This window comes from Clarias gariepinus, chromosome 12, assembly GCF_024256425.1.
Source record: "Clarias gariepinus isolate MV-2021 ecotype Netherlands chromosome 12, CGAR_prim_01v2, whole genome shotgun sequence".
Taxonomy (NCBI): Eukaryota; Metazoa; Chordata; class Actinopteri; order Siluriformes; family Clariidae; genus Clarias; species Clarias gariepinus.
This window is the reverse complement of record NC_071111.1, coordinates 4,725,132-4,740,000: the sequence shown is the minus strand read 5'-3', so window position 1 is coordinate 4,740,000 and position 14,869 is coordinate 4,725,132. Positions and strand designations below refer to the sequence as shown.

Here is a 14,869-nt window from a genome sequence, read left to right as displayed (position 1 = left end):
CTCAGCAACCTGTTTCAGTACATGTTCCTTTAAATGCTCATGATCTCAGCTGAGCCCGCCCCCCCCCTCGTTCTGTGGGGCGTGACACGTCGGGTATAGCGACTGAAGTGTAGTCCAGTGCGGGCAATGCTTTGGACTGCATTACCCACAAAGCATTGCCACGCAGTGCTTTGTGGGTAATGCAGTCCAAACTGGAAAACTATGGATTATAGAGCCCGAGCCTGTTTTCTTCAGTCGTTTTTGGTTTGATTTAAGTACGGAACCTACGCGGAAGTTTGTAATATCGCCTGACAACGCAGAAATTAAAAGAATGGACATGCATCGACTCGATTTGTCTTTCTCATCACTGCATGTGCATGAATTAACGGGCTGTTGCACTGCCGCGAGCAACAACAACAAAAACCGGAGAAGCTTACCGAGAGAGATACGGACGCGATGTGTTTACTGATGTGTTTACATCACTTCTTAATCTTCGACAGACATCGTTATAAACCATCTAACGTTACAAAGGTAAGCATAATATAGTTTTCCGACTACGTACACAGTTTGCAACTAGACAATCACCTTAATGCATTGTTTAATATAAACGGGCGATTAGGGATTATATAGAGACGGATGTACACAGAGAAGAAGCCATAACCATGTTCTATGAGAGTGTAAGTTAACTTACACTCCGCATTCATCGTGATTATTAGAAAAGGCGATCTGCAAAGAGTCATAGTAAAATAAATCACACTCACCGAGCCTGGTGAAGATGAAGCAGGAACACGAAGCGTTAGTACAGATCCATTTTTTAGGAGCAGCTTCCTAGTAAAACCTGCTTTATATTGACCCGCGTTTATAAAGCAGTCTGGTGAAAAATGATTAGCGCAAACATGAACGCATTTAGGTAGATCGGCGGGGACGTTAGCTTTAAAAACTAAATTCAGCCACTGCGTCCTCAGCGGCTCAGATGTCGGTAGTGAATGACGACTGCTGTGTTCACTATTACACCCAACAACTGTACACAACACTCGCTTAGGCGCCATTTTGCTCCATCGGCGAAAAACAATGGCCGACAGCTTCTTCTCACTCGGGGCGGGTCTTTGCTAAAACACCAGTGTCAATCAACTAGTGTAGGAGCGGCCTCTTGTGGTGTGGCGTCACATCGACAGGCATTTGCGATTGGCCTGATTTCAGAAGGGGCATGTTATTGTAATAAATGAAAAGAAAACCACTGGGCGGCTCTTTATCATCGTAGAGTGGTTGTGTACGCACTCTCCTAACACACAGTTCAGTGCAAACAGCTTAAAAAAGTGCATGTAGGCCTGTATGACCCCTTTAAGAACTTCAGTAAGAACAGTAATGTTTAAATATAACCGTGGTAAAGATGATACATTGATATCGAATAAAAAAAAAAAAAACATGTATATTTAATATATATAAATACTATAAGCATCTTTTTTTTTTTTTTTTAAAAGTATAGTGTTACCATGACGATGGGTTTAAAATAAATTGAGATGATGTGTAGCTCCCTACAACAAACCCCGCCTTTTAATCCAGGAGAGAATTCACTTGTAGATATCGTGTGTGTGTGTGTGTGTGTGTAGGATGGCCGAGCTGGTGGAAGTGCCGCGAATCGCCCGCGAGATGTCCTGGGTGGAGAAGTACTGGCCGGATGACTCCATCTTCCCCAAGCCGTTTGTGCAGAAGTACTGCCTGATGGGGGTGAAGAACAGCTACACTGACTTCCACATCGACTTTGGAGGAACCTCCGTCTGGTACCACGTCCTCTGGGTAACCGCGCACACCGCGACCGAGTACAGTTAATACAAAAAAAAAAAAAGCCATTGTTTTACAGGATGACTATAATGCTCTGCTATGTGTGTGTGTGTGTGTGTGTGTGTGTGCAGGGAGAGAAGATTTTCTACCTGATCCAGCCGACTAAGACCAACCTGGCGCTGTACGAGTCGTGGAGCTCGTCAGCCAATCAGAGCGAAGTATTCTTCGGAGAGAAGGTGGAGAAGTGCTACAAGTGTGTGGTGAAGCAGGGCACCACCGTGCTGCTGCCTCCAGGTACACACACACACACACACCTCACGCAGTTACAGTGTATCCACTGAAGTGTCTGTAGTCTTGTTTAAATGAACGGTTCAGAACAGAGTCACCTGACCAGAGCTCGTTTGGGAAAAAACATGTTAAGAGGTGTAACATTGACGGTTTTTAATCAAAGTAGAGCTCACACAGTGTGAAAGAGGTCACTTGATTTAGTTTTTTGATATTTTTTTTTCTAAAATGTGACTTATCCAATTGCGTTTATAATTATAATGTTTATAATCCCAAAATATCTCTTATTTAATGTACACACCTAAAATCTGCAGGTAGTCCCGACTTACAAACAAGAGTTTATGTTTGTAAGTCGGATTGGTTCTTAAGTCCGACAAAATGAGTCTTATACACCTTAGACACAAATATACAATGTAAAGAATACCAATCCACTTGACTAAATCTCTCTCCCCTTTCCCCACACTGCCATCATGTGGCCGAACAGCATAATCGCGCCTAAGGAAATGAATCTCGACTACCTGTATTTAAAATAAATACTAAATCACACACATACGCAGACGCTTAACAAGGTCCGAGTGTATCATACCCAGAATGCATTGCTGTAAACGCGTTGTACCGCTTGCAGGTTGGATCCACGCGGTTCTCACGTCTCAGGACTGCATGGCGTTCGGAGGGAACTTCTTACACAACCTGAACATCGACATGCAGCTCAAGTAATTCCACACACCTCTCGTGTTCTGTGTAAATCATGAAGACTTCAGGGTGTGTGTGTGATGACAGTTTGTTAATTCTCTTTTAGGTGTTACGAGATGGAGCGGAGACTGAAGACTCCAGATCTTTTCAAGTTTCCGTATTTCGAGGCCATCACCTGGTACGTGGCCAAGAACCTGCTGAAGACGCTGAAAGGTGAGAGAGACGGAGTGTTAATGGTGTTTATTATAATAATAATATTAATTATAATATAATTGTGTGTGTGTGTGTGCACTCAGAGCTGCGAGAGGAGAAGCGTCAGCCTCAGGAATATCTAATAGAGGGAGTGAAAGCTTTAATATCCGCCCTGAAGACGTGGCTGAGGAGGGAGGTAGGACATCTCGTCTCGCTGTTTATTTATTCCTCCTGTATAATCACCTGCCTCGACCCGGGTAAAATCGAACATGTGTGGTTCTTTTACTTCCCAGTTGACGGCAACGAGCAGCGAGATTCCGGACCACATCCAGCCGAGCCTCCTGATCAAGGAGCTAAGCAGAGAGATCCGTTACCTGGAGGAGCCGGAGGTACAGCACACCCGATATCACTCACACTTTGTTTCTTTGGGTTTTCAAATCTGAGATTGTTTTTTAATTTTTTTTTTTTGTCCCCAGGAGGATCCGAGTAAGTCGGTGAGATCTCTGGGAGACGCGGAGAGCCTGTCCGCTCGGTCCTCGCTCAGGAGACGCCGCCAGGCGCGGAGAGCCGCCCGACGACTCGGAGACCTCCATCGCCATCACCATCACCATCTACACCATCATCACGAACCCAAGCTCAGATCCAACCTGGACATCCTGGAGCTGCACACCCGGGCGGTCCTGAAGAGGCTGGAGGTCGGCCCCCTGGACGAGGTGAGCGCGCCGGCAGGGTGTCACGTGACCCCGTGAGTTCATCTTGTCCTTCCGTTAAATTAAACTTAATTAAGTTTTCCGCTCGGTTCCCTTCAGCAGGACGCGCGCGTGAGCTCCAAGGTCAACAGGAAGTTCAAGAAGGTTTTCCAGCCGTCTGCTGTAACCATTGAGAGTAACCATGACAACGCTCTGCGGCTGGTGCTGTGTAACGGCAGGATCACATGGTACGGATTTGATCCCGTTTCATCCTGTCTAATACGACTGTGCTGTAACCTGTGTGTGTGTGTGTGTGTGTGTGTGTGTGTGTGTGTGTGTGTCGCAGCGAGAGGCTGTGTCTCAGTAACAGAGCGCTAAAATCGGAGAAGGACGAGACGTCGCCGTGCCAACAGTACCAGGTCAAACTGGAAAGCCCGTCGCCGTGCCAACAGGAAAAAGTAAAAGTGGAGTCGGGGTTACAGTGCGTGGGTCAGGTCGCTCATCACGGTGAGTCACTTCCTCGTCTTCACACACACACACACACACCAACGAAGCATCGGGTTTTATCTGACGGTTATCGTTCTGGTTCTTTCCGTCAGAACTCAGGATAAAACTGACGAACCTCTCAGGGCTGCAGAAGGAGGAAGAGGAAGATGACGAGGATGATGATGATGATGATGATGAAGATGATGATGATGAGGTCAGTAACGTGACCGTGTCGTCGGGAAAATCTGTCAGATTTCTCCTGAAATATTAAATTAATAAATGAACATCTTTGTCTCTCTGTCTGTCTCCGTCTCTGTCTCTCTTTCTCGCTTTGTCTCTTTTTCTCTTTCTGTCTCTCTCCATTTCTCTGTTTCTCTCTCTCTCGCTTTGTCTCTTTTTCTCTCTTTGTGTCTCTATCTGTCTCTGTCTCTCTCTGCCTGTCTCTGTCTCTCGGAGCAGCAGGACAGTTCAGATTCAGGGAGCTCTGAGGACGAAGAGGAGCGTGAGATGCCTGTGATCAGGAACTCAGGGAGTTACCATCACCAACCACTCAAACGGTACTCCCCACACACACACACGCACACACTCCTCACAGTAAACACCACAAACACCCAGTGTTGATCCTAAACACCGACACTCAGTCACTCCCTGGACCACCAGCGTCCTCACACTCGGACTCGTTCAGCTCCAAACACTCCAACATCCTCCATCAAGGGTCCATTAAACACCTCAAACCAAACATCGCCGAGCGCAAACATTCAGCTTCAAGAACATCGAACACTGTATCTATTAAACACTGTAACGTCGTCCATTACACACGACCTCGTCCTCAGTCCACTCGGAGACGAGCGCGTATTTAACGTAACAGTTTTAAACACCGTCCTCTGTCCACACGTGAATAAACACGCTGCTGTCCACACAGGGAGCGTCCTTCCTCCCCCGGCAGGGTGCCAGAGGGGGGCGCTGTGCCTCAGGAGACGTGGTGGAGCAGCGGCAGTAGCAGCGCGGTGTGTGTCGGCGGAAGAAACGGCGGTTCAGTAGAGGAGTGTTTATACAGCGAGAGCTCACTGTCTCTGGCACTGCATCCAACAAAACGACACACACACAACCCCAGCCCCATCAACAACCAGGCCACTAAAGGTCAGCAACTCCTTTGTATATTTTATACATATTCTTATATTAAATATATGTATGTATATATATGTATATATATATATAATTATTATTATTTTTATTTTTTTAGGAAAGCGTCCGAAGAAAGGCAACGCGACGTCCAAGCCGAGGCTGAGCAAGCTGATGAAGATGAGCACACACACTCGACTGCTGTTATAACATGACAGCAATACACACGTTTCACTACCTAACACACACACACACACACACACACACACACTCATACCTTGCATGTTTAAGCTCCAAGGTATGCAGAAATGGCACTAGCACACTGATGCGGCACAGCGAATAAACACACAGCGCACACACACTCTGGGAAACTCACTGAGGTTTTATTAGATAAAAGACAAAAAACTAAACAGAAATGCAGGGAAACGTGTGACTGAGGAGCCAAATGTATACGGAATTGTGTGTGTGTTTTTGTTTGTTTTTGTTTTTGATTATGATTATAATTTTTAAACATAAATTTAGGCAGCTTCTGCATGTGCAGTGTTTCAGCGGCACTAACACGTCCCTGTTCAGCGAGAGACCTGGACCGGGCCCTGATCAGGACGATCCGTCCACAAACCCATATCTGCACTAATTACATCATTCCTCATTAATAAGAAAAAATAAGTCAATCTTCGGCCTGGTAGAAACTTTACACTCACATCTGAAGAGCTTTTCCAGCTGATCCTTCCAGGCGCTCGAGTTAGCCGTGTTCAGCGTTCGCTCGCTAAATTGGGCTAAAGCTAATTTTCTGACATTCTAAGATTTTAGGCATGCGCGTGAATTAACACACACACACACACACAATGCTTACACGAACATTTGAGGACGCCTGAAGAAACATTTGAGCACGTCTGTGTGATCTCGTGCTTCTCAGTGCCGCGCGACTGTAACGCCGTCCTAAATGCTACACAATGATGTAAGACGGGGTTAACTTCAGTCTAGCACATTGTCCTCCTGTCACGTCCAACACTTCATGACATTTCTCTACAATAAGATTTAGATTTGTTTTGTTTGTTTCACTTAAATGATCTTTATTAAAAAATATAATAATAATTAGAAAAACACTAGTAACCTGAACACCAACATGAGCTGCCTCATTTTATTATGTTCCTTTTTTTAATCTGATTAACACTTTACACTCTTAGTGACCCCTAAGCATTAAACACACGTGTGTGTGTGTGTGTGTGTGTGTGTGAGAGTGTAATGATCAGGCAGCTTTATTAGTACCGAGTTCTCTAGCATTAGCACACCTTCCATTAATCTCAGCTCGTTAGCGTTCTTATTAACTTCCATGAAACAAGTACCTGTTGTCACTTTGCTACAGCAGCTACACACACACACACACACACGTTCTGCTTTAAATCTCGAGCTCGCATCCTCGTCTGTCCTGAGAGTTGGAAGACACTTTTAAAGGGCCGGTCCTGATCCTGAACCAGGGCGTGTTAGAGTGTCGGTGCTGGAGCGCGGGCCAAGTAAGTGTGTGTGTGTGTGTGTGTGTGTGTGTGTTTTTTCTTTCTCTTCAGCCAATCACTCCGTACAAACTGCAGTAGGCTTTTCATTCCCTCTCCTACCTCCACATGGAACCTGTAGCAGAACTCTGTGTGTGTGTTTCTTGGGCAGCTTTTCTTTGGTTTCCTGATGTGTGTAAATATCCGCTCCTCGCGCCTCCACTTTCAGCGTTGCTCTCTACCCCCTCTCCCTGATCGGCTCGGTGTGATGGGACGGTTCGGTGCTCGCTGGACTTCAGGGTCATTTCTAATCCGTCTGAACGTTTTTTTAAACACTGCTGAAAGCAATAATTGTACAGTGTTTGATTAGTGGATTGATTGATTGATTGAATTGATAAGGTGTTTTTGTTTTTTTACACATATATATTTAATCTGATCAGTAGCTATGGAGTAATTCCATTTATTTTATTTTTTTTTTTACCCCCGAGGTGTTTTTATTTTGTTGTTTTTGTATTTGATTTGTCGATCATTAGGCCGAGTGATTCAGTGGTGGCTGATGCACTGGAAAAAAAAAAAACTGTAGCAAACGTTATCTTTGTTGTTATTAGCGGGCGTTTCCCGGTCACTCTGGTGCTTCCCGGTTGTGGGGATCAGTTGAAGCGGAACTGACGGTGACGGTCACGTATAAAAACCCAGCTTCAGTAGCGGCTAATCTGTCAGGTGCTAACGTTAGCTAGATAAATCAGTTAAACCCAAATTAAACATCGCTTAAATCAGACCGTTTAAGTCACAGAGTTAAACTAAAGTAAATTTTATGTAAAAAAAAAAAGAATTATGATATAATCCATCCAATAATAATTCCAGTAAATTAAAAGAAATTGTATAATAGCTGGTCTGGGTCGGTTACTGCCGCAGGAGCCGCGTCAGGCTAATTCGCCAAACTAGACTAGCTGTGTCGGGGCTTGGAGAATTTACCACAATAATAAGAATAAAATGTAAAAAACGATACTGACTTCTGAGCTGCTTCAATTTTATAGAAGCTTTGGGGAAATATAATAGTTTATTTAACATTAAACTCAATTATCTGTTGTTGTTGTTATTATTATCATCAAATAATTCTGACGGGTTTATTTATGTGGGGGGGGGGTCATCAACACTGGTTTATTTGAATTCATTTTAACCCCTGAGGTAAATTCAGATATTTTATTATTGTTTTAAGTAAAGCCTTAATTTATTTATCTAATTTTTGCTTTTAAAAGTATTGAAAAATAAGAAATGAATTTGTATTGTTGTGCATGTGTACACATCAAAAGTACTGTGCAGCAAAACAGGAACAAATACAGCACTGTGCAAAAGTCTGGGCACCCAGCGTTCTCCAGTACAAACTGTTCTGTAGATTTTATTATCGAGTAACAACAGAAACATTTCAGATTTAAAAAAAAATAAATAATCAGTATTTCATCACAAAATAAGTTCGAGAAAAAAAAAATTTGACCGCCTGAAAAAGAAAGCAGTAGTTGGAAGTTGCCAGGTTTTGCGTGCCATAAATAAACAATTGTGACTGAGAGTCCTGAGGCCGTGTGTGTGTGTGTGGTTCTGCAGGACGCTCATCAAAACTTGGTCATTAATTGTTTTAATAATATGAAATATTAAAACGAACAAACACAAAGTGTTGACACGTGACCCGTTCAGCTGTCAGAGCCGATGTTGCCACGGTAACCGATTCCCTTCACCTCGGTGTTAGACGAGTGTTTGCGAACGATTCCGGGGAACGCCCGCAGGTTTCACTCCTCCGGCACGTCGACTTCATACCTCTGTAGCTCTCGTTTAATTTAATCTGGTTTTATTTTAACAGAGCGACGGAGAGAAGCGCGATGTTACTGTGACACTGGTGTTTAATTAAAGGTGGTGATGATGATGATGATGATGTGTGTGTGTGTAAAGCTCAGGGAGAGAGAACGACGATGTGTTTATCCCGCTTCACTTCTCTACCCACGTGTGTGATGTTTTATCTGTGTTTCCCGTAATGTCCTTTTTGGCTGTTAACTTATTCATTTCTAAGTGATGATGGTGATGAGGGACGATTTTGTGCTTCCTGTTCCCGGGTGTTGATTTATTATTATGTTTGTTTGTTTGTTTTTTCCTTTGATCTCCACTGTGTAAATATTTGAATTGAATATTTGTTTGTTTTTTGTAATTGAACGATGATTTGTTTGTAACAGCTTTTGTAGTAAAGATGGGTGAAGGTTGTGTGTCGATTCCTGAGACGAGATGAAAGGGTGAACTTGGTGAAATTTTTTGTCACATAATGAAAGAAAAAAATGTAAAAAAAAATAAATAAATAAACAAAGAGCCAACTGAAAAAGAGTTGTGTGTGTGAGTTGTTTGTCCATCCACTGTCTTGACTCTTTTAACTGACTCGTATAAACAGAAATGTTTCTCACATGCAGTGAATCACTAACACCTCACTTTTCAGGGAAATGATTCATAATAAGACGTCTGTTTGACTCTTTTGGGAATCATTAGGAAAGAATCGTGTAATAATAGTTAAACACACACACGAACGCATGAGTGTGTACTGCATCAGAGAGCTGATGACATAACACCAGTGTTAATGCTGCACAGTGTAAAGTGTAATCACAAGTTTATCAGCAAAATAAACAAAATTCATAATTCATTCAGCTCATGAATCATTTGAGTCAAATGATTTGATTAATTCGAGTTTCCCTTTACATACTGTATATTTGCCCTTCAGCTTTCTGAAATACTGTTGTTTTTTTTTTTATAAATGAACACGATGCACAAAAGTATGTGCACCCCTGACCATCACACCCAAGTCCGAGGGTGAGTCAAATATTATCCGCATTTTAGCTGTAGAATTTATTTTAAAGTGCCCCTATTATGCGTTTTCAAATATGATCTTTCATGCAGTGTGTCTTGTAGCTGTATGTGAACATAAACTATCTGCAAAGTTGTGACGCCGACAGTGCACGATAAATGAAGTTTTTGTCTATTAAAAAAAAGAGTCGGCTCACATTTGCCTAAACAAGTCGTTAGCAATTCGAATCTTTTTCTGTTACGGATCCACGTCACTCCGTAACATATTTGCATAATGTCCGCCCACGTTCTACGTCGCGAACAACTTGCCCGCCCACAAACAGTACAATTTCCTCGTGGATTAACGTTACATTATGTCAAGAAGACGCTGTATCCTGCGCTGTGAAAGTAAAATTGCTTTATATACACTTTCAAAGGAAGAATCTACAAAGAATGATTGGCTAAATTCTTTTTTTTCAACGACACCTCAGCAGTACAATCCCAATCTTGTGTTGTGTTCGCCTCATTTTACTGATGACTGCTTTCTCATGTGCACTTATGACTAGTTTTGTGGTCCAGGGACACATTTCTCTATATGAGGCGTTAAAAACTAAACTACAGTATAGCAGAAACGTATACTACTACCTGTCCTACCTCGCGGCAGCACAGGTTTTCACATTCGCTTGGCATTTTGACACAGTTCCCACATGTGCACCTAAACAAATATTACAATGACGATGCTACCACATCTTACAATTAACGTTACCACACTCTTGTTAACGTATGACACTTACCACTGGGAAACGTCCTGCTCCAGTCGTGCTTGCAAAACAGTTTCTTGTCGATGTGCCACTTCAACTGTTTGATTGTCAGACTCCGGCTCGATTTGATACGATAAAACCGACGCCATCTTTTTTATTTATTGATGCGTCTCCAGAGCCGTCGTTCAGTTATGGTCATGGGCGTTTCGTTTTCCGACATGCGCTGTAGCGGTAGACCAATCACAGCAGTGAGGGCTCACAGAAAGGAGGGGTTTAGACAGACCGAATCTTCAAACTGCTTTACACAAGTCGTTTACGAATCATTTAAAAATGAGATTAAATTAAATCTATTTTTGGAGAAGTGTTTTTTGACCTTGCATACATGTAAACCTGTTTTAAGAGACTCATAAAGCAATATTAGCAACCTTTAAAATGGCATAATAGGGGCACTTCAACAAATTGTATTGAAAAGAAGATTATGCATTTGTCTTTTCAAAAAGCTTATTAGTCTGTCAACAAGCTTTCGTATTACCTCGTTAAAAATGTTTAGGCTAAGCTGCGAGCCACGATGCACCGCTGTCTTCACTTCTTCATCAAAAGTGAATCTTTGTCCTTGCAAGGCCGCTTTTAGGGGACCGAACAGGTGAAAGTCTAAAGGAGTGAGATCTGGGCCCGTATTCACAAAGCTTCCTAGAATTCTCTCAGAGAGCTCCTATCTCAGCTTAAAAAGTCCTAGACTAAAAGTGACTTAGGAAAGTTCTCAGAGCAACTTTGAATAAGAAAAAAAAAAAAAAATTTATCTTAGTGAAGAGGTGTGGTTGACCCTGTTGCTAGGGATGATGCAGCAATTCAAGGACTGTGATTGGTTGATAAAAAAAATAAAAGTGTTACGGTCTTAAAATGCGCTCTTTGTAAAAATAGAATTTATGAGAATAGAATTCATAAAAAAAATTTATTATCATGACTACTTTATGCAAACCTTCTGTTATTGGCTAAATATCTTAAAGTTAATTAAAACAAACATTTTGAAAATATGTCTACTTTCGAAGCACCCAATTTCCACACAGTAGTTACTATATTTAAGTTTTTACATTTATTTACCATAATGATTGTGATTGATGGGAGTAAAGTAGCTCAGCTTTTACCAATTTACATGATTGACAGGCTATTTAAGCTGCACTTTTGGATGGTATGTAGCCAACAATCCAAAAGAGATGTAAGGAGGTAAAAAAAACAAGAAAACCAAATTGGACAGAAGAGCAGTGTTTACTTTTAGCTTTACGTTTATTGTTGGGAGAAAATGTCTTTTGTCCGCCATTTTGTCCTCTGGTACAGAAAATCTGAAGCCTCTTAAAAGTCCTTTTTACTCTTATTTTAACTTAGGAGCTGTTTTTAGGTCTAAGGTGTTTCATGAATCATTTTTCTTTTTACTTAGATTTAGTCCTAAATTTAGGGGAAATTCTAAGAATTTCATCACTAGGAGCAACTTTTAGGCTTAAAAAGCTTTGTGAATATGGATGCTGGGGTGCAAATACTTTTGTTCATTATTCAAATTCAAATTTTATTCTGTTGTCTGTAGTCATACACAGTACGATATGCAGTGATTATTGATTCCCTAAATATTTTTTAATCCTCGTGGGGTGTAAAAACTTCTTCTCACAGAATAGAGAAGTGCAGTAGAACTCAAACACACACAGGCCTCTTATTATATTAATAAAATATAATCTGCTGCTTATTGTTGATTGGTTACATCTGTGGTCATGTGACACCAGAGACTGATGAAGCAGTGCATGATGGGATTTCTGCCCAGGGTCACAGACACTAACCCTCAGTGGTGCATGATGGGAACTCATCTGCGCTTTTCTCTATATACGTTATGAAGATATAAAATGAAATAAAAGTCCAGTAGAGAAGCGACTCGTCCTTTATCTCCTTTATTATTAATAATATTTTACATGCGTGTGTACGGGAAATGAAATCAGACTGAATGAGTCTCTGTACAACAGAAAGGCAGGGCGAGCTGAACATCATCACAGGTTCCACATGGACCCCTCACACACACACACACACCCATCCATGTGCACATACACTCGACTCAGCACCTGCAGGGAAATCAGGGGGGGGAGTAAATAAATGAATGATGAGATTGATGTATAGTACTGTAGTGTATACAACAGAGCTTCTCTCTCACCGTTGTGTGTGTGAGATGATAAAGATGATGTCATCACTGGTCATCAGAAGGAATGCCCAGCTCCTCGTCAGTCCAGGCGTCTGTGTCCGGCCACGGGAAATGACCCTGAGGGACAAAACACAGCCTTCTGTCAATATTCACTGTGTGTGTGTGTGTGTGTGTGTGTGTATGTGAGAGAGAGAGAGAGAGAGAGAGAGAGAGAGTGTGTGTGACAGAGAATTAGAGACAGACACAATGAGAGAGAAAGAATGAGGGGAAACAGACAGGAGACTGTGAGATAAAGAAGGGAGAGACAGAGGGACAGATACACAGTGACAATGAGACATACAGGGACAGACAGCGAGAAAGGCACAGAGACAGTGTAAAAGACACCACCAGAGATATAAAGAGACAGTGAGGGAGACAATGAGACACAGACAGGGAAAGACAGTAGGGGAGACAGAGAAACAGAGAGACACTGAGACAGTTAATGAGACCTACTGAGACAGTGTTGAGAGTGAGACAGTGTTGACAGAGAGAGAAACAGTGTTGTAAGAGACAGTTTTGTGAAAGACAGTGTTGAGAGACAGAGAGAGAGGGAGACAGTGTTGAGAGACAGAGAGAGAGGGAGACAGTGTTGAGAGACAGAGAGAGAGGGAGACAGTGTTGAGAGACAGAGAGAGAGGGAGACAGTGTTGAGAGACAGAGAGAGAGGGAGACAGTGTTGAGAGACAGAGAGAGAGGGAGACAGTGTTGAGAGACAGAGAGAGAGGGAGACAGTGTTGAGAGACAGAGAGAGAGGGAGACAGTGTTGAGAGACAGAGAGAGAGGGAGACAGTGTTGAGAGACAGAGAGAGAGGGAGACAGTGTTGAGAGACAGAGAGAGAGGGAGACAGTGTTGAGAGAGAGAGAGGGAGACAGTGTTGAGAGAGAGAGAGGGAGACAGTGTTGAGAGACAGGGAGACAGACAGTGTTGAGAGACAGGGAGACAGACAGTGTTGAGAGAGAGAGAGGGAGACAGTGTTGAGAGAGAGAGAGGGAGACAGTGTTGAGAGACAGGGAGGGAGACAGTGTTGAGAGACAGGGAGACAGACAGTGTTGAGAGACAGGGAGACAGACAGTGTTGAGAGACAGGGAGACAGACAGTGTTGAGAGACAGGGAGACAGTGTTGAGAGACAGGGAGACAGTGTTGAGAGACAGGGAGACAGTGTTGAGAGACAGGGAGACAGACAGTGTTGAGAGACAGGGAGACAGTGTTGAGAGACAGGGAGACAGACAGTGTTGAGAGACAGGGAGACAGTGTTGAGAGACAGGGAGGGAGACAGTGTTGAGAGACAGGGAGGGAGACAGTGTTGAGAGACAGGGAGGGAGACAGTGTTGAGAGACAGGGAGACAGTGTTGAGAGACAGGGAGACAGTGTTGAGAGACAGGGAGACAGTGCTGAGACAGAGAGACAGTGTTGAGAGAGACAGACTCACGAGGACAGCGTCTGAATCGTGCCAGAAGTGCCAGAGGATCCAGAACCACATGAAGCCGCTGAGCAGCTCAGAGCGAAACCACTGCTGTTTAGTCGTCTGAGGGGGCTGACGGTACTGAGCCACGATGTGGGGACCACCACCACCCGCCCTGCACACACACACACACACACACACAGTGTTACAGTGGGACTCAGTGATCTGACCACACACCCTCCTACTTCACTCTAACGGGTGCACGCGCACCGGGTTGTCATGGAAACAGTGAGCTCTGACTGAGTGAGAGTGTGTGTGTGTGTGTGTGTGTGTCCCTGGCTGTCCTGAGTTTGCGCTGCTCTTGTTTGTGGTGTTAGCATGGTTAGCCTAGCCGCGCAGTAACCTCCTCCTCCTCCTCCTGCTGCTCTCTGTAACTCTCTCACCTCCGTGTGACGCTGTGCTGCGGGCCGCGCCTGATGGCCTGAGCCCCGGCCCTGAGGACCATCAGCGTCCTCCCCACGGCCGACATCTCCACACTCTGATACACTCACTCACACACACGACTACAAAATGTCACCTTCCCTCGGTGTCCGCTGCTCAGAGTCACACGCACCGCGCATGCGCGGGACACGGCGCATGCGCACTACAAGCCTACCGCATCGACACACTTCCCGAAATAAGTTGCTGAAAAGAAATCTGTTTTTGGATTTAACAGTTGTCGTGAGGTATATCTTTTTTTATATTTGCTGTAGCGACCTTCTGGGTCAATATATAATTGAGGGAGATTTCATGTCCATGAGATTTATCTCGCAAACATGCTTATTAAAATAAAATTTTAAAAATCTTCAGTGTTCTTCATGATCTTGTCTTTACAAATTCCATAGTTAATTATTATGGAAATAATCATTTATTTATAAAAAATTTACTAGATATCCCTAAAATATCAACTAA

General features: G+C 43.3%; 2 protein-coding genes across 3 annotated transcripts in view; one reads left to right on the top strand and one right to left on the bottom strand.

Annotated features, from left to right (window-relative positions):
- The window catches only part of kdm7aa (lysine (K)-specific demethylase 7Aa), a 13,183-nt gene extending 4,104 nt beyond the window's left edge, over positions 1 to 9,079 (top strand). The window contains exons 6-18 of one of the 2 annotated variants that reach the window (XM_053508534.1): positions 1,590 to 1,776; positions 1,893 to 2,055; positions 2,672 to 2,759; positions 2,846 to 2,952; positions 3,036 to 3,127; positions 3,225 to 3,320; positions 3,408 to 3,644; positions 3,744 to 3,868; positions 3,967 to 4,127; positions 4,220 to 4,320; positions 4,566 to 4,663; positions 5,029 to 5,246; positions 5,350 to 9,079. In XM_053508534.1, coding sequence (XP_053364509.1) covers positions 1,590 to 1,776; positions 1,893 to 2,055; positions 2,672 to 2,759; positions 2,846 to 2,952; positions 3,036 to 3,127; positions 3,225 to 3,320; positions 3,408 to 3,644; positions 3,744 to 3,868; positions 3,967 to 4,127; positions 4,220 to 4,320; positions 4,566 to 4,663; positions 5,029 to 5,246; positions 5,350 to 5,438 — 1,762 coding nt within the window. In that variant the 3' untranslated portion in view covers positions 5,439 to 9,079. Of the gene's footprint in view, positions 1 to 1,589; positions 1,777 to 1,892; positions 2,056 to 2,671; positions 2,760 to 2,845; positions 2,953 to 3,035; positions 3,128 to 3,224; positions 3,321 to 3,407; positions 3,645 to 3,740; positions 3,869 to 3,966; positions 4,128 to 4,219; positions 4,321 to 4,565; positions 4,664 to 5,028; positions 5,247 to 5,349 lie in introns of both variants that reach the window. The other variant, XM_053508533.1, reaches the window with a different exon arrangement.
- A 3,135-nt stretch (positions 9,080 to 12,214) lies between these two features.
- On the bottom strand, positions 12,215 to 14,534 carry ndufb2 (NADH:ubiquinone oxidoreductase subunit B2). Its single transcript, XM_053508829.1, has 4 exons — positions 14,362 to 14,534; positions 13,946 to 14,093; positions 12,488 to 12,592; positions 12,215 to 12,398 (listed from the first exon to the last, which is right to left on the bottom strand). Exons 1-3 carry the CDS (start codon positions 14,445 to 14,447, stop codon positions 12,521 to 12,523), a joined length of 306 nt encoding a protein of 101 aa, XP_053364804.1. The 5' UTR covers positions 14,448 to 14,534; the 3' UTR covers positions 12,215 to 12,398; positions 12,488 to 12,520.
- Positions 14,535 to 14,869: the final 335 nt, after the last annotated feature.